This window comes from Oncorhynchus kisutch, linkage group LG12 (assembly GCF_002021735.2).
Source record: "Oncorhynchus kisutch isolate 150728-3 linkage group LG12, Okis_V2, whole genome shotgun sequence".
NCBI lineage: Eukaryota > Metazoa > Chordata > Actinopteri > Salmoniformes > Salmonidae > Oncorhynchus > Oncorhynchus kisutch.
This window is the reverse complement of record NC_034185.2, coordinates 26,261,131-26,288,761: the sequence shown is the minus strand read 5'-3', so window position 1 is coordinate 26,288,761 and position 27,631 is coordinate 26,261,131. Positions and strand designations below refer to the sequence as shown.

The following is a 27,631-nucleotide window of genomic DNA, read 5'->3' as shown; positions in this document are numbered from 1 at the left end:
AAGCCCCTAAGCACACATCAAAATCCACAAAGAAATTAATAATTGACCACAAAATCACCAATTTGCAATGACCATAACAGGGAAATTCCATCGTTATGGATGTGACATTTGCACACAAAATAAGAAACAAAATGTCTCACAGAATTTACTTATCAAGCATAAATGGAAATGTTAAGGTGTTTATTTGTACAGTGGTGGAAAAAAGTACCCAATTGTCAAAGTAAAGATTCCTTAATAGAAAATGACTCAAGTAAAAGTCACCCAATAAAATACTACTTGAGTAAAAGTCTAAAAGTATTTGGTTTTAAATATACAAAAGTATCAAAAGTAGAAGTATAAATTATATCAAATTGCTTGTATTAAGCAAACCAGATGGCACAATTTGTATTTTATTTTCGGATAGCCAGGGGCACACTCCAACGCTCAGACATAATTTACAAACAAAGCATTTGTGTTTAGTGTGTCTGCCAGATCAGAGGCAGTAGGGATGACCAGGGATGTTCGCTTGATAAGTGCGTGAATAGAATAATATATATATATATACACCTCTAACCCTAGACTCAGGAATTGAAACACCCATTTCCTTTCCATGTTTATTTGAGCTAACTTGAAATAAGCTTGGGCTGTATACCGGGGTATTTGGAACAAGTCACGAGATGGTTTTTCAATACCGTCAATAACATTCAAACAATTTATTTTGACGTTTATTTTTATACATTTGAATATTTGTAGCTACATTTTAAGTAAATACCTGCAGTCAACAATGTGAAATACGTTAGGAGATAAAGAAGATGGCGTTCTTTGTTTCACCTGTCACATAACGGTAGTCCCCAGTCATGTGGTGTTTGTTTGGTTTGCTAATTTAGTAGCTAGTTAGCTATCTAGATAAGTGGTTAGTTTATTTCAAAATCAAGTTTAGCTTGGTAACAGCAGAGAATCCCCTCCTGGCTCAAGAGCCTTGCTGTCTAATTTGTTTTGTCCATGCAGCAAACTGGGAGTAGCATTTTGGACTTACTTTGTAGTTTAGGTCAGAGACTGTATAAAATGTATGCAGTACGCTCGTTAGCATTTAGTTAGCATTCTCTAAGAGATTTTACATGTGCTTTTTAGCATTGCTAACCTTCGGATTAGTGGGTTTGAAAACAGCGGCCCTCGTGTTTATGCCGATATTACCGAAAGTCCTGGTAAGGTCGGTATGAAGCTGTAACAATCCGGATACCACCCAAGCCTAGCTGGACTCATTCCTCACTCATCCCTTGTCATCTCCTGTACTCCCTGTTCACTCATGACTGCACGACTCCAACACCATCATTAAGTTTGCCGATGACAACAGTGGTAGGCCTGATCTACGACAAGGCAGCCTATAGGGAGGAGGTCAGAGACCCGACCGTGTGGTGCAAGGACAACAACCCCTCCCTCAACGTGATCAAGACAAAGGAGATGATTGTGGACTACAGGAAAAGGAGGACTGAGCATGCCCCCATTCTCATCGACGGGGCTGTAGTGGAGCAGGTTGAGAGCTTCAAGTTCCTCGATGTCCACATCACCAACACTAACAAGACTACCAAGACAGTCGTGAAGAGGGCACGACAAAACCCTGCACATTGACTCTGTACCGGTACCCCCGGTATATAGCCTCGCTATTGTTATTTTACTGCTGCTCTTTAATTATTTGTTACTTTGTTACTTCAAGGTATTTTAAGCATTTCACTGTAAGGTCTGTTGTATTCGGCGCATGTGACATACAATTTTATTTATATCTTGACGTTTTCCTATGAAGGGTTAAACTACTCTTCATTTTCATTACGTGAAAGGGTAAAAAAAAAAAAGTTTAATTGAATTGTAACCTACCAGTGAGCGGCACAGGGTTCGCACTTTCGACTAAATTTCTTGTCAGATCGTAAATCACCTCAGGCTTGACAGCTGTAGTTCACAAGCACACAAAGTACCTGTCACACCGCAGGGCAGACCAAACAGATACAGACAAATATTTTCACTGGGGGACACCTGTACTTACTCAGGGAAGTAAACAAACTCAGCATGACTGGTGAAAGTGTCTTATGGATTTTTAAGACCTTAATTATGTGTATTATTTTAAGACCTTTATTATGCCATGTGATGTGATCACATGCTATGCTCCAGGCAGCAGAACAACTCATGATTGCAGTTCATAAGCGAACGTGAGATCACCCAAAATAGATCACACAGATAGATTGCCTGCTAGCTTATTTGCTAACATAAACACACTTCGAAAGTGGTATGAAGGGCATGAATGTTTTTCCATGATCGCGTTATGCAGTGATGCTTTCTAGAGAGTCCATGATCCTGTTATGAAGCACCAATAACGGTCACATCTGTTACGCTTAGAACGAGTACTGATAAAGAGAGAAAGGAAAACAATTATGTATCACCTAAGCTCGTTATGAAAGTTAGCTTTGCACAGAAAGTTTGCATACAATCATACTCGAAATGTATCTACAGCAACAACTTTTCCTCAAATGTTAAGGATGTGACACTGCCTGAGTTTGATATTGTATCATTAACCTTCCGACTTGGTCAGAAACACAGGGGGACAGATGTTCGTACCAAAACTAATTCTATGAGCCATTGCCAATAGCTGTGAAATCTGGTTGACTGAAAAGCCTTATTTTGAGACTTTGTATCCTACTCTATAGTAACAATAACATTACATTTGGTAAATATAAAGGCGAAATGTAGTCTGCACTTCAAAATACGCACATTCAAGGTAAATATGAAAGTAGTTTAATTTGGAAATAAGTAATTTAGTTTTCTTCATGCTCAGGTTGACCTTATTATGGAATTGCTCCTTATTCTCCTCAGTCTGCACATTGAAAACCTGTGGTTTGAATTGAAGAAGTCAGGCCATAAGTGCAGACGAAGGATATCAAGGATCTGGAAGGATTCTATATGGAGGAATGGTCTAAGATCCCTCCCAATGTGTTCTCCAATTTCTTAAAACATTTTAGATAAAGCCTGCATCGTTTTCCTTTCAAGGGCAGGGTGCACAAACTATTGAAAATAGGGGTGCCAATAGAAAAAAAGTATTACTTGTTAAACAAAATATCTTTCTCTGAGAAACTGTGTTAGTATAAAATAATATATATATATATTTTAGAGCATACAATATAGCTCATTATTTTTGCTAATCTTTTGCAAGGTTGCCAATAATTTTGAAGGTGACTGTATACTCTACACACCACAGCCCTTAAAGGAAAACGCCACTATTCTTTAGTCCACTGTTGATATAGTCCCACAATGTTTTGTATGGCAGCAGTCAAGTTAAGATATTGAACTTTCAGCAAGCAAAGTGGGACTTGCCACATCATCATGATGATGCCAAATGTAACGTTTCTGGGTGGATTTTTCCTTTAAGATTGCTACCTAACATGTCACTCAAACATCTGCTTATTCCTGGCCCTGATTCCCATCTTATTCCTGGCCATGATTTCCATCATCACAAACAGGCTTGGGTGTAAATTAGAATATTCCTTCCAACCCTGATTTCCTATCTGGGATAGGGTAGTACCGGAGGCCCAACGGAGGGAGGACTGGTGTTGGCCTTGAGCAGGCAGGCAGGGAGACGCAGTGGAGTAGAAGTGTGAGAGTAAACAGCAGCGGTTGCTTGCCTGCACCAGAATTAGCACACGCAATGGTGGCTCTCAGAAGGTGCCATTTTCCCTCTTTCAGCCTCAGTGAAATGAGGGGAAATATTAGTGTGTGTGTGTGTGTTTTCTCCTCCTCCTCCTATGTAAGGCTCAAGGAGTTCTTGAACGAGTTCCCCTGTTTTTCTTCTGCTCCCAGCATGAGGAAAGAGCCTAGCTAGGGTAGAGGATGTGGCAGAGGTGACATAAAGCCTACTTAGAGCTGACATAGCCATGACATGAGGATGTCAGGGGCCCAGTGGCCTCGCCAATGTATCACTCTGGAAGAGGGCCTTCTCTTCTGTTTTTGTTTCACGAGCTCAGGCGGGGGAGGGGGTTGGGCGTGTGAGAAAGCAGCCAATGGCTGAGCTCCCTGCCCCCTGACCTTGTGCAAGAGGGCCTCTTGCAAAGCCCAGCTTCCCTTTCCCCTACGCTTTCTACACAGAGAGAAACAGGAACACACACTGCTCTGCTCTCCCCTCCTCCTCTCCCCCTCTACCTAGGCCTGCACTCCCCTCTTCTGTGTCTCTCACATCTCTCTCTTGCAACTCTCCCCTCTTTCACCTCTTTCCCCCTCTCTGTCCCTCCACTTTCCCTTTCACCCCTCTCCTATCTGATCCTAAGATGGACAAGGACATACCCTGGCCTCTCTGAAGACACCATACAGATGTAGGATCTTAATTTGAGCCAGTTGCTACAGCAGGAAAATAATCCTGCAGCATGAGGAAATGGGAATTATTAGGTGGATGATAATAAATGGCCATTTTTGTAGGGGTTGATACATTTTTCGTGAGGGAAAATCAAGTCTGAAATTTCCAAGTGAAAACAAACTTCAGAAGCCTTTTTAAAGGGTAGGAAGCATGTGTTTTTACTCACCAGAGTAACTACAGTGTGGTCAAATACTTAGTAACTTAGTTGTAGTCACGGTCTATACCTATAACTACAAACAGTTATATTTTGGGGTTATTATATATTAATAAATGTATTTCCAGGTGTCTTTGAAACTACCCACAATGCACTATTTCTCAACGTCATATGGAGAATCTACTCTGTGCTACCGAGTTCGTATGCTAGCTCGGTAGCTAGATCAAACTTGCTAACATTAGCATCCTCATGCTCATCATAGACTTTGGCTGTGTTATCTACTGGCAACCCGTAAGCATGCCTTCTTGCCGTGGGCTAAAAACGAAATAAAAAATCATACATGCATGCTCTATTTGTATAGTACCTTGTCTGTTCTCATTTTTGCTTTGGCATGTTCTCTGTGAAGTAGGCTACGAGAGTTTTGTAACTACCTTGGCTCAGTGCTAGCTTCCCCTCGCATTGGTAGCTAACTCATCGGATGGGCCCCAGCCATCAATCTGTAAGTCTTAGCTCTTGTTTTGCTTTTTTTATTATTATTAATTTTACCCATTTTTCTCCCCAATTTCATGGTATCCAATTGGTAGTTACAGTCCTGTCCCATCTCTGCAACTCCCGTACGGACTCGGGAGAGGCGAAGGTCGAGAGCCGTGCATCCTCCGAAACACAACCCAACCAAGCCGTACTGCTTCTTGACACAGCGCTCGCTTAACCCCAATGTGTCGGTGGAAGCACTTGGCGATCGTGTCAGCGTGTATTGCGCCCGGGCCGCCACAGGAGTCACTAGTGCGCAATGGGACAGGAACATCCCTGCCGGCCAAACCTGCCCCTAACCCAGATGACACTGGGCCAATTGTGCACCGCCCCATGTCCAGCCGGCTGCGAAAGAGCCTGGACTTGAACCAGGTTCTCTAGTGGCATAGCCTTAGATCACTGCGCCACTCTTGAGGCCTTCACTTTGCTTTTCATCTGCGGTTATGTTTTAGTTGTTTTATTAGTTGTGTTCTAGCTGGTCTCCAGTTGTTGGGCTTTGGCTTGGTGGTTAGCTAGGCTAATAGCTAGTTGGCTAAATAGCTAATGTTAGCTGGCTGGCTAGCTTGCTGGCTGAGATAAGTGTAACTTTAACATTTATTAATACTGGTAGGACTAAAGTTAGTGGGCTAGCAACCTTGCAAATATGTAACAATACATTCATAAAGTATTTGCTTGTAAGTTGAAACCAGTAGACATGCTGGTGTGCGAACAATTTGGATTCATTTAAAGTTATACATTTACATTTATTTCTATTGGAGTTTACATTATAGGAAATAGGCTGGCATGCCCGGGTCCTCCATATTACATCACACCCCGGGAAAAACATTTTCCGACATGACTTCCGTTATTCTGCAGAATTCTGATCGGTTTTATGTAATAACAAAACAATTGGGACTTTGAATTGGTACTTTTGGAGTGTATATTAATGCAAATCTATATGTTACATGCGGTTACATTTACGCTTCTTACCCTTTAAACCTCAAATACACTAAGTAAAATAATTCCCGAATTCAAGAAAGTTCTCCTGCAACAGGGTGATCAAATTAAGATCTTACATCTGTATGGGTTACTGAACTATGTATTTTAGGGAACAAAATCCTCAACAGGAGAAAAATACACGTCTCTAAGCCAGACCAATTCCAAACAAATGGACTTGCCATGTAAATATACATTTTCAGTATGCATTTGCAAACTTAATATGTGCAGTTGATGAACATCTTATTATTTTGTGAAGTTAAACCCTGCTCTGGTTTAAACAGTGGTACAGTAGCTATCTAGTGATACAGCAGTGTAGTTGAGCAGTAGAGCAGCAAGTGTCCCAACAGGCAGGCCCGCTGCAGGATATTAATGTCTCAGGCAGTAAAGTCCTCACCCAGCCCTGGTTGTTTTGTCAATAACCTAATCACGGCTTTGTGTTTTTGGTTTCATTTCTTGGCCTCCTGGAATACAGAGTGTAATTCACAGTGATGTGCTCACTCGCCACCCTTATTTTAAGACCTGGCCACCAGCCAGACCGTGCTTGATAAATATACACTCCTCTTTTTTTTTCTCCCAGGAGAAGAGAGACGGAGATAAAGGAGAAAGTACCTCTGTTTCTCTCTTCCTCTTTTCCTCTCCTTCTCCTTCCTCTCTTTATAGTATCTCTCTCTCCTCTCATCTGTTCCCTGGCCTCTCTTCCAGCTCTTGGTTGTTTGCTTACTTGGTGGGGACAGTTCAGTATAGTGAGCTCTGTGTGCTGACATCCCACCCATCGTGACCGGTTCAGGGGTCAAAGACCGGGCCAAGACTGCTACCATGGCAATGAGCCCAGTGAGTGAGGAGTGAGGAGAGGAGGAGTCAGGCCTACAGTATAGTAATGACATGTGATGGATTGTCCAGCACGTATCTCTCTTTCTCTCTCTCCGATCCAGCTCAGTACAGTCCTCTGCATCTGTACTGTGTTCTACCCTGCTGGACTCTCGCTCTCTCTGTCTCTCTCTGTCTCTGTCTCTGTCTCTCTCTCTCTCTCTCTCTCTCTCTGTCTGTCTGTCCCCGCCAGAACCTCAGCAGCCTATCATCAGCTCATTGATCAGGAAGAGAAAAAACATTTATCAGTGGACAATCCACAGTTCCACTATTCCTCTCTCTCCTCCTCCGTGGTTCCCTCCCTCCCATTCTCCTCATCACTCTCTTACAACCTTGACTGAAACTGTAAGATCAATAAACCAGGTCCAAGAAGAGATTTGGGTCATTGTTGAATAGCTTTTTAAGAGTTTTTGACATTGGGGATATGCATCTACAGTACATGGTTTAATTATAAGTACTCCTCAAAGGAGTATTTGTTGGTGTCCATGCCAGAATAAACAGGCTGTTTCACTCAAACTTCCAGTTGTTGGCTTCTGCTGCTGTACAGTAACAGTACAGTAGATTTACAGTGTGCTGTAAATGTGTTGCGTTGATTCCCCCTAACCCTTTGATCGGGCTGATGTCATCAGAACACAATTCAGCAGAAGTCCACAATGTTCATTCTGTATGAAATACAGTCATTATGAGGGGAATAACTTATGGAACAAGCTGTATAAGAGTTATTACTTGGAATTGCTAAGTAATTGCATAATGCCTGTGTAATGTTTTATCTCAGTAAAATAAAGAAGACTAAACGTACGTGCTAGCGATGGCTGATCACCCTAAGTTCAGCCCCCCCCCCCTTTTTTTACTGTTCCTAAGATCTCTGTGTGTGTTTGTCCCCTGCAGAGAAAGCGTCTCTAATATCACCAGAGGACAAGGTGCAGAGGAGTGACATTTCGTCCAGTAGTCAGGGCATGGTGGAGAAAGAGGCTCTGGGGCCGCTGCTGCTCGAGGTGAGTGAAACAATAAAGCTTGGTGGAATTTGAATTTCAGTGACAGACACAGGAAGTATCAACTTATCCATTGATTGGATCATTTAGTCATGCTGCTTTCTAAGCACAGGTACTCTTTCATGAAAATATAATCATATTTTTGGTTGCTCATTGGTAAATGAATGCATAGTAATTAGAGTGCATCTGCTCACAGTAAATTTACATAAAGTTAGTCGTGTATATTTTTTGTGTAAAAATGCAATTTTCGGGGACAACTGCAATTTTGTTCTAATCTCTCTGTCTTCAGTATTTTCTCTGTTTTGTCCAGAGTGATTCAGTGACTCTGTATGGTTCCCAGGACTTAGTTTCCCAGTGAGGCCCAGTGTCATTATGCTTTCCACGTTAGTTCCTGGCACACTTTCCCCCTGGCTGAGGCTGGGGCTGTGAGAGAGAGAAAGGCTGAAGTCCCCCTGCTCTCTTTGTGTGTTCCCCTTCCTCCGGAGGTGTCTGTTTCACTCCTCTTTTGTCCCTCCCTCTGTTTCGGGCCAGGCCCTGGACGGCTTCTTCTTTGTGGTCAACCGCGAGGGCCGGATCGTGTTTGTGTCAGAGAATGTGACGGGTTACCTAGGTTACGCCCAGGAAGAGCTGATGACCTCCAGCGTGTACAGCATCCTCCACGTGGGAGACCACAATGAGTTCATCCGCAACTTGCTGCCCAAGAGCCTCGGTGAGGATGACAGGAGAGGAGGAGGGCAGGGGAGGGGACGAGAGAAGAGAGGATGGTGAAGGAAGGAGAGGAGGGCGAGAGAGAGGGGGGAGGGATCAGACAGAGGAATAGAGAGAAGTAGAAAGGAAGAGAAGAAGTCGAGCAGTGTGACAAGGACAAGAGAAAGGAGATGAGGAAGGAAGGAAAGGAGATGAAGAAGAACATGATAGAGGGAAGACGGGTAAGAGAGAAAGACAAAGAGGATGGAGAGGAGGTAAGAGAGGAATCTCTGCTATAGGCATGGTATCATGCAGTATGAAGCAGCCAGATCACTTGACAGCTATAAGAGCATAGTAACCAGGAGACATGAAAGAGTCTGTGTCCCGTGAAGCCCCTAGTAATTCCTCTCTATATAGGCCAGGCCAGACAAGATGGGTTAATGTCAGCAGAGATGGACAGGTCAACTAGCTACTATCTACCTGCCTGTCTTCAGCTTAAACTCTCACTACATAGTGACCACGTTTACATGCACACCAATATCCCGTTATTATTAAGCATTCTGTTTTTGAGTTGACTCATATAAATGTCATATTCCGTTTACAATAACCCTAAAAAGCTTGTATCCTAGTTATGAGAAACCCAGATAAGATGCCTGGGACATGCTGATCTAAGACGGGATACTCTGGGATGTTAAAATCGTATCCTGTTTATTGTTGTTTTTGTGGTCTGCGCAGACTCAGTTTTGCGTATCATTGGTGTTGTTTGATGGTGTTTTCATCTGACTGTCAAACAAATCACTTCAAACAGTTCAATCCACCATAATAATTTAGCCTACTATAATTCAAATTCAAAAGTTTTTGCATATACTTTCTGACATTTGGTAAAGGCCATTTGTTTGCCAACTATAATTCGATATATGCAGCTTCTCTTCTGTCATAACTTGTTGCCCCAGAAGACTAAATAAAGTAGTGTTCACCAGAATAATGTCTTACATTGATAGAATGCATTAGCAATCTAGTTAACACCGGTAAAGTTGTCTGTTTCGTTTAGGGACCAGGAGGAAAACGAACTCCAAAACAGTGGAAATATTGAACCTGTCCAAATGTCATCGGTTTGACCGGTTTTAAGGAAATTAAAAGCTGAGAAAATGATTAAACACATTTCTGATAAGACTTCAGTTCGTCTTGGCTGCATATTGTGTATGGTTAAAATACCGTCTGCTCGCATAACAGTGTCAAAGATAACACACTACATGCACATTTGCATTTTCTCAAGAGATGCTGAAAGAAAGAAATCATATTTCTACACTCCTGTTCCCGAGACAAAAGTATATATTGTATCGTTTTACTGCAATAAATGCTCAATTCTGCAGGAGTTAATAGTATAGGTTATTACGCATTGTTACACGTGAGAGGTTATACGCCTACAGTCAGTGTCCAGATTTCAGTTACTATTCCATTTAACCCATAGGAATTTAAATGAGGAATATTCTGTTTATTCACGACTACAGGGATACTCCAGAGCGGGATATCAAAGGTGCATGTAAACAGCTTCTCCCGAATGAGACCTTAAGCAGGATATTAGCTACTATCCGGAATACTGGGCACATGTAAACGTTGTCACTCACTACTGTTCTCTGTCTTGCTTATTCTCTCCCCCCTCTTCTCTTGTCTATATTGTATATATTTTGTATCTGTCTCTCTACCCCATATTTCATTCCTGTCTCTTTTCAAGCCATTATTATTACATCACACACACATTGGTTTACCTGTCTGTGTCCCCGTTCCTAATGATTTGTGTGTGTGTGTGTAGTCAACGGGGTGCCGTGGCCCCAGGAGCAGGGCTGGAGGAACAGTCACACGTTTAGCTGTCGGATGCTGAAGAGGCCCCCTGACGAGGTGGACTCCGAGAACCAGGAGGCACGGCAGCAGTACGACATCATGCAGTGTTTTACTGTCTCCCAGCCCAAAGCCATGCAGGACGAGGGAGATGGTGAGTACACACACACACACACATACATACAGTGGGGAGAACAAGTATTTGATACACTGCCGATTTTGCAGTGTATCAAATGCATGTAGAGGTCTGTAATTTGTATCATAGTATTGGGTATCATCATATCATAGTATTTGTATCATTCAACTGTGAGAGACGGAATCTAAGAATAAAAAAAATCCTGAAAATCACATGATTTTTAAGTAATTAATTAGCATTTTATTGCATGACATAAGTATTTGATCACCTACCAACCAGAAAGAATTCCGGCTCTCACAGACCTGTTAGTTTTTCTTTAAAAAGCCCTCCTGTTCTCCACTCATTACCTGTATTAACTGCACCTGTTTGAACTTGTTACCTGTATAAAAGACACCTGTCCACACACTCAATCAAACAGACTCCAACCTCTCCACAATGGACAAGACCAGAGAGCTGTGTAAGGATCAGGGATAAAATTGTAGACCTGCACAAGTCTGGGATGGGCTACAGGACAATAGGCAAGCAGCTTGGTGAGAAGGCAACAACAGTTCAAGATGACGGTCAATCACCCTCGGTCTGGGGCTCCATGCAAGATCTCACCTCGTGGGGCATCAATGATCAGCCCAGAACTACACGGCAGGACCTGGTCAATGACCTGATGAGAGCTGGGACCACAGTCTCAAAGAAAACCAGTAGTAACACACTACGCCGTCATGGATTAAAATCCTGCAGCGCACGCAAAGTCCCCCTGCTCAAGCCAGCGCATGTCCAGGCCCGTCTGAAGTTTGCCAATGACCATCTGGATGATCCAGAGGAGGAATGGGAGAGGGTCATGTGGTCTGATGAGACAAAAATAGAGCTTTTTGGTCTTAACTCCACTCGCCGTGTTTGGAGGAAGAAGAAGGATGAGTACAACCCCAAGAACACCATCCCAACCGTGAAGCATGGAGGTGGAAACATCATTCTTTGGGGATGCTTTTCTGCAAAGGGGACAGGACGACTGCACTGTATTGAGTGGAGGATGGATGGGGCCATGTATCGCGAGATCTTGGCCAACTACCTCCTTCCCTCAGTAAGAGCATTGAAGATGGGTCGTGGCTGGGTCTTCCAGCATGACAACGACCCGAAACACACAGCCAGGGCAACTAAGGAGTGGCTCCGTAAGAAGCATCTCAAGGTCCTGGAGTGGCCTAGCCAGTCTCCAGACCTGAACCCAATAGAAAATCTTTGGAGGGAGCTGAAAGTCCGTATTGCCCAGCGAAAGCCCCGAAACCTGAAGGATCTGGAGAAGGTCTGTATGGAGGAGTGGGCCAAAATCCATGCTCCAGTGTGTGCAAACCTGGTCAAGAACTACAGGAAACGTATGATCTCTGTAATTGCAAACAAAGGTTTCTGTACCAAATATTAAGTTCTGCTTTTCTGATGTGTCAAATACTTATGTCATGCAATAAAATGCAAATTAATGACTTAAAAATCATACAATGTGATTTTCTGGATTTTTGTTTAAGATTCCGTCTCTCACAGTTGAAGTGTACCTGATAAATATTGATAAATGATAAATATTACAGACCTCTACATGCTTTGTAAGTAGGAAAACCTGCATAATTGGCAAGGTATCAAATACTTGTTCTCCCCACTGTATATACTCCCACACAGACACGCATGTACACTCACAGACGCATACATATATACACATGAATACAGCTAGATGCACAGATACATGCCACTTCTGCACACCGACGTTTACATACACATTGAAAAAGGTGCAGCAGCGACATGAGAACGCTGGTCTTTACCGTGTCCTCCTAGCTAGCCCTGAGCCATATTGGAGGGATAGAGTTCGACACAGTGACGCCCTGTGTATTACAACGAACACACACACACACACCTGTCAGAGTCTTAACTCTGACCTTTGATTGGTGTTGTGCCCAGACCTGCAGACCTGCCTGATCTGCATAGCCTGTCGGATGCCTCGCCCCCAGCAGCTCCCCGCTATCAGCACTGAGTCCTTCATCACCAAACAGGATCCCACAGGTATTAACCCCTGACCTATCACCTTTTACATCGCAACTGCTGTTGGCACACAAACACTCCATACACACACACTCCAATGTGTGGATTAGAGAGCGTTCTTTTTGTGCCAGAAGGTGAACTAACTAGAGTGTTGCTCCAGAAGGTGGGCTAACTAGAGAGTGTTGCTCCAGAAGGTGGACTAACTAGAGAGTGTTGCTCCAGAAGGTGAACTAACTATAGTGTTCTCATTTGCAGCAACGACCTGGGGAATAGTTACAGGGGAGAGGAGGGGGATTAATGAGCCAATTGTAAACTGGGGATTATTAGGTGACCGTGATGGTTTGAGGGCCAGATTGGGAATTTAGCCAGGACACCGGGGTTAACACCCCTACTCTTACGACAAGTGCCATGGGATCTTTAATGACCTCAGAGAGTCAGGACACCCGTTTAATGTCCCATCCGAAAGACGGCACCCTACAAAAGGCAGTGCCCTGGGGCATTGGGATATTTTTTTAGACCAGAGGAAAGAGTGCCTCCTACTGGCCCTTCAACACCACTTCCAGCAGCATCTGGTCTCCCATCCAGGAACTGACCAGGACCAACCCTGCTTATCTTCAGAAGCAAGCCAGCAGTTGTATGCAGGGTGGTATGCTCCAGAAGGTGAACTAACTAGAGAGTGTTGCTCCAGAAGGTCAACTAACTAGAGTGTTGCTCCAGAAGGTGGACTAACTAAGAGTGTTGCTCCAGAAGGTGGACTAACTAAGAGTGTTGCTCCAGAAGGTGGACTAACTAGAGTGTTGCTCCAGAAGGTGGACTAACTAGAGTGTTGCTCCAGAAGGTGGACTAACTAGTGTTGCTCCAGAAGGTGGACTAACTAGAGAGTGTTGCTCCAGAAGGTGGGCTAACTAGAGAGTGTTACTCCAGAAGGTGGACTAACTAGAGTGTTGCTCCAGAAGGTGGACTAACTAGAGAGTGTTGCTCCAGAAGGTGGACCAACTAGAGAGTGTTGCTCCAGAAGGTGGACTAACTAGAGAGTGTTGCTCCAGGAGGTGGACTAACTAGAGTGTTGCACAATAAACAGGCCTGTTGGTAAACCTACCTAGAGAGGAAAGAAAAGGACAGGGTTTCAGCTCTCACTACTACTGCCATTTACATCTGAGTGACTCAAAACTCACTTTGAGTGGTCCACAATGTGGCAAAAACAATATGTATTTTGTATCATTGTGGAGCTCTAACTCTGACCTCATAATGTAACTCCATCTGGGTTTCATCACCGAGCCTTAGTATCTCTGGTTACAGATGTGTGTTTTTTGTGTGTGTGTGTGTGTCTATTTATCTCCAGGGAAAATCATCTCCATAGAGACCAGTGCTCTGCGGGCGACAGGGCGACCAGGCTGGGAGGACCTGGTCAGGAAGTGCATCTACGCATTCTTCCAGCCACAGGGGAAAGAACCCTCCCACGCCAAGAAGCTGCTCCATGAGGGTGAGGAGAGGGGGAGGGGGAAAGAAGTGGAGGATGAGGAAGAGTAGGGGGGAGAGGGGAAAGAATCTTTCTGCACTTTTCTCAATAATGAAACTGTAATAACGAAGTACAGTGTGGTACCATTGCAAAAACATATGTTTTTTTCTCCTTAAAAGTAAGCCACAATGATAATTAGGCCAATTTCTGTTTGTGCGTGTTGCCAGTGATGACCCATGGCACGGCCATCAGTCCTCTTTATCAATTCAACCTGAGCGACGGGACCCCCCTCAGCGCTCAGACCCGCTGCAAGTTCTGCTGCCCCCCCAAATCCGACGTTCAGCCCTTCATCATGGGCATTCACACTATTGACAGGTAACACACACAACCGAGCAGGCACGGAGAACACACACACGGGCAGGTCATGTGGAACAAGTAGAATTGATTACTTTATTGCCCATCAACGATGGTTGCAAGGGTAGGAATTTTATAGGATTGTATAGGCTGATGGGAATGTGTTTTTGTGCCAATGATATAAACAAACAGTACTTTTTCCAGAATATTTCTCTCACCCAGCTGATGTTTTGCTCATGTTTTCCTTCTCTTGTAGGGAACACAACACTGCTAGCTCTCAGGAAAACACTAACTCCAGCCTTCTACTGACCCATGGGAGCCCTGCTTCCTCCCACCCTTCCCGTTCCCCTGCCTTACCCATGGGCATCGAGGCCAGTCAAGCCCCAGGCCCCACCTCAAGCCTCCATCTCAACAACGGAAACAGCTCCGGCACCACCACACCCACCAGCCATTCAGCAGGGTACCTGACGCCCAACCGGTTGTGTCCTCAGCAGGTCAACAGCCCCTCACCCCTGGGCAGCCCCCTCACAGCCATCCCTACCTCATTCATGTCGCCCAGGCCCCCCAGGGGCAGCCCGGGGCTGGGCGGCAGCCCGCGCGTCCCAGGGAACCCCTTCTCCCCTTCCACCCCTGGCCTGCACTCTCCGGCAGGGGCCTTAGGAGGTGGAGCTGGTGGTGGGAGCGGTGGAATCCTCAGCAGGCAGCACTCTGGTGGGGACGGTGGAGCAGGGACCCCCCTGGGTTTCTCTCTGCCATCCCCTCTACCTCAGAGGAAGGCCAGCACCCCCACCAGCTCCCCAACGCGCCCTCCCCCCGCCAAGCCCCCTGAGGGAAAAGGAGGAGGTGGGGGAGGAGAGTACCTGGGGGGTAACCCCAAACTCAACCAGCTCCTGGACAATGGCAGACTGGGGCCGCCTGGGGACCCCAACAACACCGCTCCTAACATCCACCCCAACACACCCACCTCCACCCCTCAGTGCCCGGCCTCCCACAGCACGCTGACGGAGCGCCACAAGATCCTCCACCGCCTCCTGCAGGACAGCAGCCCGGCCGAGGGCGGCAACAGCAAGGAGTCTGAGATCAAGAAGGAGCCTCCTGCTAGCCCTGCCACCGCCAACCCCAACGGACCCCCCACCACCCCCCAGGACCACCAGCTGCTGCGCTTCCTGCTGGACACGGATGAGAAGGACTTGAGAGACCTGCCCCCTCCGGCCGCTCTCAGCCTGCAGACGGTCCGGGTCAAGACTGAGAAGAGGGCCACCGGGGACACTACGCCCTGTGCTGCAGCCTGCGCCAGCCCTAAACCCGGCCCTGCAGACAGCAGACCGCCCAGAGACCCGGTATTGTCTGCAGCCCTACTCCCCTCATACACAGTGCTAGTAGTATCCAGAATTGGCAAGATCCTGTCCCAGACATGCTGAAATTTCAGACAGTTTAAGTTTGGGGTTAAGGTTAGGAATAGGGTTATGTTTTAGGGTTGGGGCCGGGGGTTAGAATTGGGGACTTTGGATATGTAACTCTGGATATCCCTGTTGTTGTAGTTGTCAAAGTGTCTGGAACGTGAGAGTGCCTTGCTGGCGGGCTGCCTGAGTGCATGCTGCTGCTGCCTTCTAAAGGGAGCATGTGATTCGCTGCTGTATTTGTTCTATTTACATTGAGCGCATAGTAACACTCCCTCACTGCCCTCTTATATCAGGAGCTAGTTGTGTTCATTTGTGGCCCCTCTAGGACTTTGTCTCTCCCCAGCACAGAGCTTCCAGCGGCAGCCTTTGAAGTTCTTTGACCTTTGCTTTCTCTCCCTGTTCCTTTCTCCCCCCCGTCCTTTCCTTTCATTCTTTGCCCCCGCTCCCTCTCTCTTAGTTCCCCAGTGGACCTGCTGACCTGGACCCTCTCAGCCAGCTGCTGCCCACCCTCAGGGACCCCGCTGGGGCCAAGCAGGGCAGCAAGGAGAAGGGTGACCCTCAGGCCCTGTCGTCCCATAGCCCCCAGACCCAACCTCAACCTCGGCTCCAGTCACCTCCACAGCCTCGGCTTCAGTCCCCCTCCCAACCTCAACCCCAACTTCAGTCCCCTACTCAGGTCCAGCCTCAGAACCATCTTCAGTCCCCTCTCCAGTCCCCTACCCATCTCCAACCCCAGAACCAGCTTCAATCCCCTTTCCAGTCCCCTACCCATCTCCAACCCCAGAACCAGCTTCAATCCCCTACCCTACTCCAGCCCAGCGAGGCCAACGTACCCAGAGCCATGAACGTGAAGAGGGAGCCTCCCGGAACACCAAGCCGAGGTACAGCAGGGATTAGGGGGGATCAAGGGTGAGGGGTCACCATAGTGGGTCACCCCACTGTATGCTGCCTGTCTTCATTTTACGCGTGTCCACCCAGGAAAGGACTGATCCTGACCGTGTGTCTGTTTGTGTCCGTGCAGGGCTCACGGATGGCTCCTCCAGCCTGCAGAACCAGTCACACTTTGACTTCTGCAGCCCCACCACCCCCAGCCAGGGACAGGGACAAGGGGAGCCATTCCAGACACCGAAAGACAGCAGCAGCCCCTACACAGAGCCTGGACTCATGAACTCGTTCAACTCCAACAACGGTATGAACTAGAATATGCTCATATCAAACAATCCTCAGTTAAATATCTATAGGGCATTTCCCGAAAATAGTTAGAAATTACATAATGATTACAGAATAATATGGAATCTATGTGTTTTGGGGGTTCATTAAGAGTTGTGTGTGCTGTCTTTCAGGGTTGTCTAAGATGGAGACGGACTCTCAGCAGTTCCGGCCCCTGGCCCTGACTGACTCTCTGTCCTTTGATGGAGGCATGGGAAACCCCGTGCATGCCTCTCTGGCCTCCCCTCGGGAGTGAGTATATTACTTCTTTGTGGACACACAGACACATACATTCCTCATTGCTCACATTCCAATTCACACGCACACAGAACCAAACTTTCCACATCATTACATTGAATGCACAGACTCCCATGTTCCTGACTCCCCATGTGTGTGGAGCAGGCAGTGTGTCCCGTGCCCACTGGACCAGCTGCTGTGCCCCCCCACCACCCCAGAGGGTCGTAATGATGAGAAGGCCCTCCTGGACCAGCTGGTGTCCTTCCTGAGTGGGACGGACGAGAGCGAGCTGGCAGAGCTGGACCGAGCCCTGGGCATCGACAAGCTGGTACAGGTGAGATCACAGGAGGAGGAGAATGATAGTAGATTACATTAGCATTCTTCAAGTGTTATCTATATAAGAGGACAGGCACTGTCATACAACCTGATTCTACTACACTGCAGAGCTGAATGAGAGCTAAATATAGAGGGAATTTAAATTCCTGTCCAAAGCACCACAGAATCATTACTCTCCAGTACAGTAGTGCAATCATCGATACATGCTTCACGTAATGATTCGTTTGGTCCTGGAGAGTTTGTTGGACTGTAATTAACCCAGTATTGACACTATCCATTCCTCTCCCTAGGGCGGCTGCTTTGACCCCACCCCTCAACGATTTCCCTCCCAGCCCCCTGCCGCCACTCCCATCTCCATGGACCCAAAGCTGCCTGGCTACCCCTCTCAGTTCAGCACTGGCGCCCCTGCCCAGTTCCCTCGAGAGATGGGGCAGGGTATGGGGGTCTTTGGGGCACCCAGGGGGGCCTTCCCCGGGGGCATGGGCAGAGCGCCTGGCGTTGCCAACCAGCACCGACTGCCACCCAACCAGCTGAGGTTACAGCTGCAACAGAGGCTGCAGGGCCCACAGCAGGTAGGATGGGCTGGGCAGAGCTAGTACATTAGGGGTTGCAGACTTTTGTTCAAACCCAGCACTAATACACCAGATTAAACTATACTGAACAAAAATATAAACACATCCATTTCAACGATTTTACTGAGTTACATTTCAAATAAGGAAATCATTCAATTGAAATCAATGGGCATGGGTGCAGCCATGGGAGGGCATAGCCCCACCCACTTGGGAGCCAGGCTGACCCCCTGGGGAGCCAGGCCCAGCCAATCAGAATGAGTTTTTCCCCTCAAGGGGGCTTTATTACAGGCAGAAATACTCCTCAGTTTCATCAGCTCTCTGGGTGGTTGGTCTCAGACGAGCCCGCAGGTGAAGAAGCCGGATGTGGAGGTCCTGGGCTGACGTGGTTACACGTGGTCTGCGGTTTAGAGGCCGGTTAGACATACTTCTCTAAAACGACGTTGGAGGCAGCCAAGGACCTCCACATGGTAGAGAAAGGAACATTACATTTTCTTGCAGCAGCTCTGGTGGACATTCCTGCAGACAGCATGCCAATTGCACGCTCCCTCAAAACTTGAGATGTCTGTGGCATTCTGTTGTGTGACAAAACTGCACATTTTAGAGTGGCCTTTTATTGTCCCCAGCACAAGGTGCACCTGTGTAATGATCATGCTGTTTAATCAGCTTCTTGATATACTACACCTGTCAGGATTAATGGATTACCTTGACAAAGTAGAAATGCTCACTAACAGGGATACAAACACATTTCTGCACTACATTTCTGGGATCTTTTATTTCAGCTCATGAAACATGGGACCAACACTTTACATGTTGCATTTATATTTTTTGTTAAGTATGAATTAAACCATGACACCGCTGCTCAAGAAGAACAGAGTTACCTAGCCAGGCTGGCGCACTACCCTGGTCCATCTTTCTAACGTGGGCGTAGTCCTCTCCTCTACACAGGAGGGAGGTGAGTTTTAACAGGCCTTGTTTACGTTAATGAAGCCTGTATCACGCAGCGTTGCCTTTTAATCCTAGTCAGAGCCAGCGCTCGTTAAACACTGGCTTGGCAATAGTACATCTCCCTCCTGGCCAACCGGGCAGCCCTGCATTGTGTTAATGTGCCATTGTGTTGTGTGGCTACGCAGAGCTAGCTAGCGTGGTGAAATTGATGGTCATGTGAGGAAGAGAACCTCTTATGCTCCATTATGGTACAGCAGAACAAACACATGGGAACTAAATGGCTGCTACAAGCCCATCTATGGTAGGAGAGTACTGTATGTGCTGTATATTCACTGGGATTGATTGTTTATTATCCTTTTTGCTCTATATGTAACTCTGTTCACACAGAGAGAGAGAGAGACCACCTGATGTGTTGTCAGCCTGCTCCCACACAAACGTGGCTCACATCTCTTCTTTCTTTCTTTTTCCTTCAAGGTCTCTCTCCATCCCGCTCCCCTCACACATGCTGCTTTTACTCACGGTTCCCACACAGCGGTCTCCACATATCATTATTAGGACTTTAGTGCTTCTTCTGCTAGCTGCTCATGTTGATTTAAAAGACCTCATGGCAAAGTAAAGGATATTAAGAATCTGGAATTCAGCACAACTCCTCTGTTCTCATTCCTGGTCCTGTTTTATTAGTCTTTAACACACGTCTCCTGATCAGATGTTGATCATCTCCCGTTTCCTTTCTATCAGTTCTCTTCTCATGAGCTTTTTCTTTCACACACTTTTCACTCATCAGTCCATTTATTTTTATCTCAATCCTGTCTTTTCCTTCTATCTGCTCTCACTCCTCTCGTCTCTATCATTTCTTCACTTAGTCCACTCCCTTCCTCCTCTCCTCCCTCTATTGTTTCTCCGCTCCCTCCCTCCTCTCCTCTATCAGTCGTGTGACTCACTCCCCTCTCACTCTCTCTCTGCCAGCTGCAGAACAGGCTGGCTGCCATGAGCCAGTTCCCAGGGGGAGCTCACGTTGCCATGGGGATGCGTCAGGGAGTGCAGCAGCCTCATATACCCTCTCAGGTGAGTGTTTCTGGGGAACTCACGATCATCATCAATCCTGTCCTCACGCTTCCTTCTCTCTTGTTCTCGTAATTGTTTTTCTCTGTTTCCAATCCTTTTCTCTTACTCTGTTTATCTCTCTCTTTCGGCATGGTGTGTATTGAGGAAGTCCTAAGCATCATAGCTAGTTATACTGAGTTATTGGTACGAAAACAAAGTACCTGTTTCTCTTCTCTGTCCATCCATCTCCCTCTCTCTGAAAGAAGTACCTTCCAGTCTATTTCAAATGGTATAGGTCATTTGGGAATCTATGCATGAATGTTGTGAGGGCTGTTTTGCGGACAGAAGGTGTCTCCTATAAGTCCCCTATCCTCTCTCTCTCCCTGCAGCCTCCTCTAAACGCCCAGATGCTGGCCCAGAGGCAGCGGGAGCTCTACAGCTTCCAGCACCGCCAGAGGCAGCTCCTGCAGCAGAAGGTCATGTTGATGAGGCAAGGCATGGGGACCGGGGGGCCTATTGGGGCCACCAGGGGACTAAAAGGACCCCAGCTACAGCAACAACAGTTTAGCTACCCGCCAGGCTACAGCCCCATGTCAGGAAACCCACCCAGCTCTCCCAGCCTCTTCAATCCCATGGGAGGGCCCCTGGACCCCAAGCTGTCGGGCCTGGGCCCCATGGGCAGCCATTCAGCCATGATGGGTGGGATGCAGGGACAGTTTGTGGGGGGGGTGAACTCGTCGGTCCAGCCTGGGCTCTTCCAGCAGTTTGGAGGACCGGGTGAGTGACTAGGCCACCTAGGCACCCACCATAATCACTGCTAGTTTATGTCTGGTTGGTGGTTCTGTCTCGATAGCATCAGGAATTGTCAGTACAATGTGCTGACATTGTCCATATCAAAATGTGATATAAAGTAGTTTGCAGACAGGATCCATAGAAAATGGAATACAGTGCTGCTGACAAATATCAATATGGAAATGTTTTAGACTTTAGAATGTTCTAACACTATCTCTCTGTCCTTTTCCTCAAAGGTATGGTCCAGCAAGGAGACCCCTCGTTCCCTCTAGAGCTCAGCCCCACCAGCCCCTTGCTGTCCCCTCAGAACTCCACCTCCCAGAGTCCTCTGCTCCAGCAGGCCCAGCCTCCTCCTGGGTACCAGTCACCTGACATGAAGAGTTGGCAGCAAGCTGGCATGGGCGGCAACAGGTGAGGTGGCCAGAGCCGTGCCTGTGTAAACGTGTAAATTGCAGAGCCCGTTATTGACTTGGCATCTACATAGAAATGACACTGTCAGATGGTTATTACATCATTATTACATAATAATGACCTGTTTGTTTCTTAGAGAATTCTTTCTAACAAGCACTTATGTAACATTATACCAGATGTGGTTCATTCTTTGAAGTTTATATATTGTCTCGGTAGTTATAATGACCAGATATAGCACCTGAAAGAGGAGTGTACATAAAACTACTGGTATCATGACTTTGTGTTCTGTCTTGTGTGTCAGCTTATTCAGCCAGACTGGTCAGACGACGCCCCAGGCCTTTGGGCAACAGGGGGTCTACAACAACATGAGTATCACCGTGTCAATGGCAGGAGGCTCAGGGGGTGTGGGCTCACTACCTCCCATGGGACCACCCGTTGGCCTGGACAACAGTAACCTTGGCAACTCCATGTGTAACGATCAGGTGAGGGTGCCACACCTGAAGTCAGCCGCCGCAACTTAGAAGTCGTCGAGTAGAAAAGCAGCAACAGACCAAACTGCCATTTGACCAAAACTGTTGTGGTATCACTTTCCTTTCCTTCTGTTTTTCTCCCTCCTTTCTCCACTGATGTCCTCTCTCCCCCCTCTCCTCATCAGGTACAGCAGGTTCAAGTGTTTGCCGACGTCCAGTGTACGGTGAACCTGGTGGGCAGCGACTCCTACCTAAACCAGCCGGGGTCCATAGGCCCCCAGAAAGGACCCCAGGGGCCTCAGAGTTGCCAGTCCCAGCAGAAGAGCCTCCTCCAGCAGCTCCTCACAGAGTGACTCCTCAGCTCAGCTGCCTGCCAGCAGAAAGGTTCTCCATAGACCACCACAACCTCTTTTCTTTTTCACCTTTGGTTTTAGACAGCTACCTGCTGGACTGGTTAGGAAGGCCCTGGGAGGGAGACTGAGGTCCAGGTAACAGCGTGTCTGTCTACCTACCTGACAGCCTCAGCCCGTACCGTAAGACCGCAACGGTCGTTCAGCACTCATTCCTGGTTACATACTTTCAACACAAAGTCTGCTTCCTGTTCTGAGAAAGGAATCCGGTTCTGGTTTTGCCAAGTCGTCGCGGTCGTCAAAACATGTCCTGGTTCCTTATTGGCCCGTTCCATCAGGCCGTCGCAGCAGTACGTTTTGGGAGTGCGAGCAGCGTGCAGCTGAGCTCAGCTTTGGGTGGTTAACCCGTCGTCTCGCCTTTTTGCCTCGTGCGGGGCAGGTGGGGCGATGTTGTGGGGACAACGTTTTAAGAATGTTAGGTTTTTAACCTCTGCAATGGAAAGCTCAGTTTCAGCTGGATCTGTGACTGACTGGCTCTCTCCACTGCAGTGCCTGATGGGAGGAAGTTCCCAGCTCTCATTTTTGTTTTTCTGTTCTCGTCATCTGCGTCGTCAGGACAACAAACATCACGGCCAGGATGGGATGGGAGACTGCTCTGCTCTGTTCAGTTGGCAACACTGTCTTTCCTGGGAGGGCATTTTCAAACTACCTGACTGTCAAACTAACTGTCTGTCCGACACATTTTTCTCCCCAGCATCTGTGAATACAAGCCACAATGGGCTCTCTTTGGCCTATCAGTGTTGTTTTTCCATGTAGAAACGCGCAGCTGGGTAGTATTGTCCAGCAAAGATGAGATGAATTCACACTATCTACTTCCCTTTCAAAAGCGTAATTGAATTACTCTAAAAAGCAACTGTCATTTTGAGCTCAAACTATACATTGCGATTCATTGCAGGTTTTCCCCCCCCTTTTAAAAAAATTGCTGAGTCTACTAAGATGTCAGTTATGTTTTAAGGCGACATTTGGCATTATGAAAATGTAACACTGCTAAATGTTGTTGTGGTGGGGAAACTGTCTCTATTCTGTAATGTGAAAAAAGAAAATCTTGGTATAAGAATTTTTGCGATTGATTTAGAAATGGCTAACTCTGCTCTTTTGGCATCCCATTGAATGTTTCAATATCCTTAAATTAACCTCAAAACAAACAGGAGTGGATTATCAATATCACACAATGACATAAATATGTTGTAGCTAGTAACCGTAGAATTTCCTCACTAAGAAGTGATGGATGTTGAATGGGGTGTTGTCTTGGAAACACAGCTCTCTCTATCTCTCTCCTCCGACTCTGCCCGTGATGATGTCACTCCACTGGCCGCACACTACAGCTCTTTTTGACTGCTCATGTGACCTACTGTTGCCCAGTCAGACACTGTCTATCAGCGCTAACCTCTGTTGATATTTACTATACACATTCATTCACATAAAGTCCTGCCAACAAACACAATGTTTTTTATAGGGGTAAACAAGAACCTATTAACAAGCAATAACCATAATTGAAGAGACAAAATAAATGTTTTGCGACGTTGTAATGATAATGATGAAAAATCAAGTCTACTTGGCTTCTCTGCTCTATCCCGGGTACCTGTATTTCTGATTAACAAGGCTTTCTAAAGGAGAACTGTTATTATCCAACTAGATGTCTCACTGCTGTGTATATACAAGGTATTTCACAAGGTGTGCAACATTACCCGAGCACAGCTAATAACTGAGGAGGGTTAGGGATGATCAGTTGAAATAGCATGTATGATCACCATCCTCCTCCGGAGACCTCAAACTGAACACCAACTCAAACTGAACGCCAATGTTCTATTATTTGTGAATCACTTTATGTACAGTTTCAATGGCGTCTGTGTGCGTGTGCTTTATACTGTACCCAAACAGTGGCTCAGGCGTCCTCACCATACAACTCAAATTCAACCTGGAAATGGGATCATTTTGTGTGATGTCGATTACAGTTGACATGAAAAGCTGGTAGCAATGTCCATTTGAATAGTTTTACGGAAAAACCATTTGTGAAACAGATAAACCTTGATTTTACATACCAATTGTTCCTGTGTATTTCAAGACACTTAAAATGTTGCTTTGCTTTTACCCTATTTGCATAAATAATGAAAAGAGGTATTTCAATTTCATTCTCTTCTGATAATGTTCCATTTTTCTTTTCTATTTGAACGGGCCGTGGGTTAACAGTTAGTATTTATCAAGGTTAAAGCCATTCCTCAGCCACTGTTTGGTTTATGTAAATAAACATACACTCTACAAGACACACGGAAGAAACACAAATGAATAACAGAATGTTTGCGGAAGGATTTAATTTGTTTCCAGTATATGTGTACTATATGGGGTACCAGCTAAAGGTTTTACACTCACAGAAGTATTACAAAGCATAACGTGTTTGTTTGTTTTCATCTTCTTCACATTCTTTCCAGCCTTTGCTCCTCATTGAGGAACAGGCATTTCTGTATGAATAGTGGTAATAGAACCGCATCAAATGTGGAAGTTAATCCGATCTGTTAATATCAACTGTTTAGCATTTGGGATATAATATGCCAAATTCAAAGCACCATTAGACAACGCTCATTAACAAACAGACATTATTTTAAGCAAGACCTGCTCAATGGCAAAGACAGTCCATTCAGTACAGGTACAAGGTAAATATTTGAACTGGTTCTTCAACATGTTAACATGTATATAACAGACAATGTGAATATGTATTTGTTCAGAATCAACAAAATGTAGTGCTCCAAGTTTGTGGTATTAACTACTCGCTTCCATTTTTTTTTCCATTTTTTTTTCTCATTTTGATGTATATGACTGTCTGAGTGTGTGTATGTATGTGATTAATACTGTGTATCTGGTGTTTAAGATGGAAACCGATTATGTCCTGATTTGATTTCTTCTTCTTTTTAGATACCTGCAAGTTTTCCTGTGGGTGTTGTTCAGATTGCTCTTTATGTGAGGGAATGGTTTAGCGACTGCTGAATGTGATTTTACTGAGAGAGAAGCAGCATGGATTGGCTATTGTACGGGTTAATTTAAAAAGGCCATATTATTTAATTTATCTGTTATCAAAAAGTTTAAACAGATCTGAGAAAGTGGAACCTTGGATTCTGAGAAGCATCGCTTCAGTAGTTAAGTGGGCTTTTGTAGATTGCCTGATGTAGTTTTTTGCATTTTCAGAAGTAATGACCAAAGCTTCAAGATGTTTAATTCATATCATATGCAAGCCTCATGCAATTGGATGAGACAAAATGTAGCGTTTGTTCAATTTTCTAAAAGGAAATAGTATCATACCTATACATACTGGCTCCTCTTTGACCACATGACTAATTTGTGGTAGTTTGTGCTTTGCCTGTTTGTCCTTTATTTCCTTTTTGACACGTTTTGTCCTAAGATACTGACAAGTGACCTATCAGCTATAGTATTTTTATGTAACTTGTATTCTTTGGAATTTCCCAAAGTATGATCAGTTAGAAACTTATTCTCCCTGTTGCCATTGACTCCTAGCAAAGATGCAAAAAGTATTGCATGGCCTGACATGCTGTCATTGTTTACAGGAAGAGAGAACCTTGCAACAGCTAGCTATGCACCTTAGCGAAAAGAATTTATTTTACACTGATTTAAGTATTCAAAGCCACACTAGAATCTGAATCAATTATTTAAATCATGGTATTTTCAGTCATTAGTTTCTTGAAGAGGAGAAAAAACTACCTAACTTTCCTTTTTTTAACTTAAACTAGTGTTGTTGATAATTGTCTGATCTATCAACTGAATCTCATTAAAAAATATTAATGTATTTAGCTGAATACTTTATACCAAATTTGAGGTGCCTCTTGTATATATTTTCTGCATAGAGGACTGCTCCTCGCTGTTTGATGATAATGTTAATGAGGATTTTCTTATCTTTACCTTTATAAAACAAGTTTGCTGTATTTTACATGACTTTTTTACTAAATATCTAAATATTCCAGGAATTTGCAAGAAATACAATCTAGTTTTGCACTTTATATCAGAATTATTAAGAGGAAACAGGCCATCATGAATACTGTTCAAATCAGATGACTATTTCACGATTAGGAAGAAAAAAAGGAAATCCCCTGAATGTATTACAAAGTAAAATATTGATTTGACTTTTCTTTAGCAATCCTAGTCATTTCTCAGGTTCTTAAAAACAAAGAACTTGGTTGTATAGCCCATCAATATGATGACTAAAGAGAAGTGTACTTTCTCTACAACTAATCTATGTAGTTTCAGTTCTTTCTGCCACAGATCCTCAATCTAAACTATGCGTATCTTCTTCAGGTGATCCACTGCCCCTTCCCTCGGCCATCAGCTAACTAACGCGCGTACACTCATACGTCTTGTCTTGCAGCAGCTTCAACTGTTAAAAACATTCCCCCTCAGCTATGCTCCCTGCAATTATTGTACTCTGCTATATAGTGTAGCATCAGTTCTATTCATTATGTTTCTAGGCTTAGTAATACCTACCAAGCAGTAACAGCCCTACATACGTTTACTGCTATCCCTTTTGCATTTCTTCACCACCTTATCACATACTGTCTAACACAGAAGTAACATCCTTAGATAAGAGTACTGCACTCTACCCTACACAGAAATTACCTCTCAACTGTTAGATTATTGGAGCAACTGTTTGCTGATGATGTTTGTCAAGTATTGTAAGTGCTGCCTTATCGAGACTGAAGTTGGTTGTGGTTGGAGAACTCAAAAGCTTGTATCTCGCCACTTATAAGGGCAATGATTTCTCATTGAAACGAGGTTCCACTTTTTCCCCTGTAAAATGAATATATATATATTATATATATATATATTTTACACATTTTGTCCAGTTATGTTTATTATACTTGTATAAACTTGTTTTTAGAGAGGCATCGGAGCAGCTGTGTAGGACAATATGAATGAAGTATCTGGAAGAATTATGCATGTTTTTATTTCTGTGTCCAGGTGGAATACCTGGGATAAATCCTACCTTTTCTTAGGACATTGTAGACAATCAGTCTCAGGCTGGGTCCAGTACCTACAGGGGGTCCCCCCTGTAGGCTGAAAAACAAACCGTTTTTGCATCTACTGAAATGTCTTATTCGTCTGTCTGTTTTTTGGGAGGTATGTGGCTGCTCAAACTGGGATTAGTTCAAAGTTTACACACTTCTACACATACACCTCGTGCGTTCGATCCCTCTGTTGCTTTTTCAAGGTGAAGATGCTGACCTTGAAAGGAAATGATGCTTTGACTAACAAATCTATAACATCCATGAATGTGAGAATGCAACACATCGCAATAAAAGCACCGTGTAAAACAGGTTATGTAATGTTGGTTGATTCTCTATTTTATTACTATATACTTCACTATTCATTTCATTACTGTCACTAGGGCTCCCGAGTGGCGCAGCAGCCTAAGGCAC

General features: G+C 45.2%; 1 protein-coding gene across 4 annotated transcripts in view; it reads left to right on the top strand.

The window, feature by feature from the left end:
* The window catches only part of LOC109900785 (nuclear receptor coactivator 1), a 101,541-nt gene extending 74,008 nt beyond the window's left edge, over window positions 1-27,533 (top strand). For all 4 annotated transcript variants that reach the window (XM_020496602.2, XM_031837245.1, XM_031837244.1 and 1 more), the window contains 17 exons: window positions 7,791-7,897; window positions 8,426-8,603; window positions 10,395-10,574; window positions 12,489-12,590; window positions 13,912-14,052; window positions 14,256-14,403; window positions 14,639-15,722; window positions 16,243-16,666; window positions 16,807-16,974; window positions 17,129-17,246; window positions 17,397-17,565; window positions 17,858-18,139; window positions 20,051-20,149; window positions 20,518-20,905; window positions 21,157-21,331; window positions 21,633-21,813; window positions 21,987-27,533. In XM_020496602.2, the coding sequence (XP_020352191.1) occupies window positions 7,791-7,897; window positions 8,426-8,603; window positions 10,395-10,574; window positions 12,489-12,590; window positions 13,912-14,052; window positions 14,256-14,403; window positions 14,639-15,722; window positions 16,243-16,666; window positions 16,807-16,974; window positions 17,129-17,246; window positions 17,397-17,565; window positions 17,858-18,139; window positions 20,051-20,149; window positions 20,518-20,905; window positions 21,157-21,331; window positions 21,633-21,813; window positions 21,987-22,154 (4,112 nt within the window). In that variant the 3' untranslated portion in view covers window positions 22,155-27,533. The remainder of the gene's footprint in view (window positions 1-7,790; window positions 7,898-8,425; window positions 8,604-10,394; window positions 10,575-12,488; window positions 12,591-13,911; window positions 14,053-14,255; window positions 14,404-14,638; window positions 15,723-16,242; window positions 16,667-16,806; window positions 16,975-17,128; window positions 17,247-17,396; window positions 17,566-17,857; window positions 18,140-20,050; window positions 20,150-20,517; window positions 20,906-21,156; window positions 21,332-21,632; window positions 21,814-21,986) is intronic.
* Window positions 27,534-27,631: the final 98 nt, after the last annotated feature.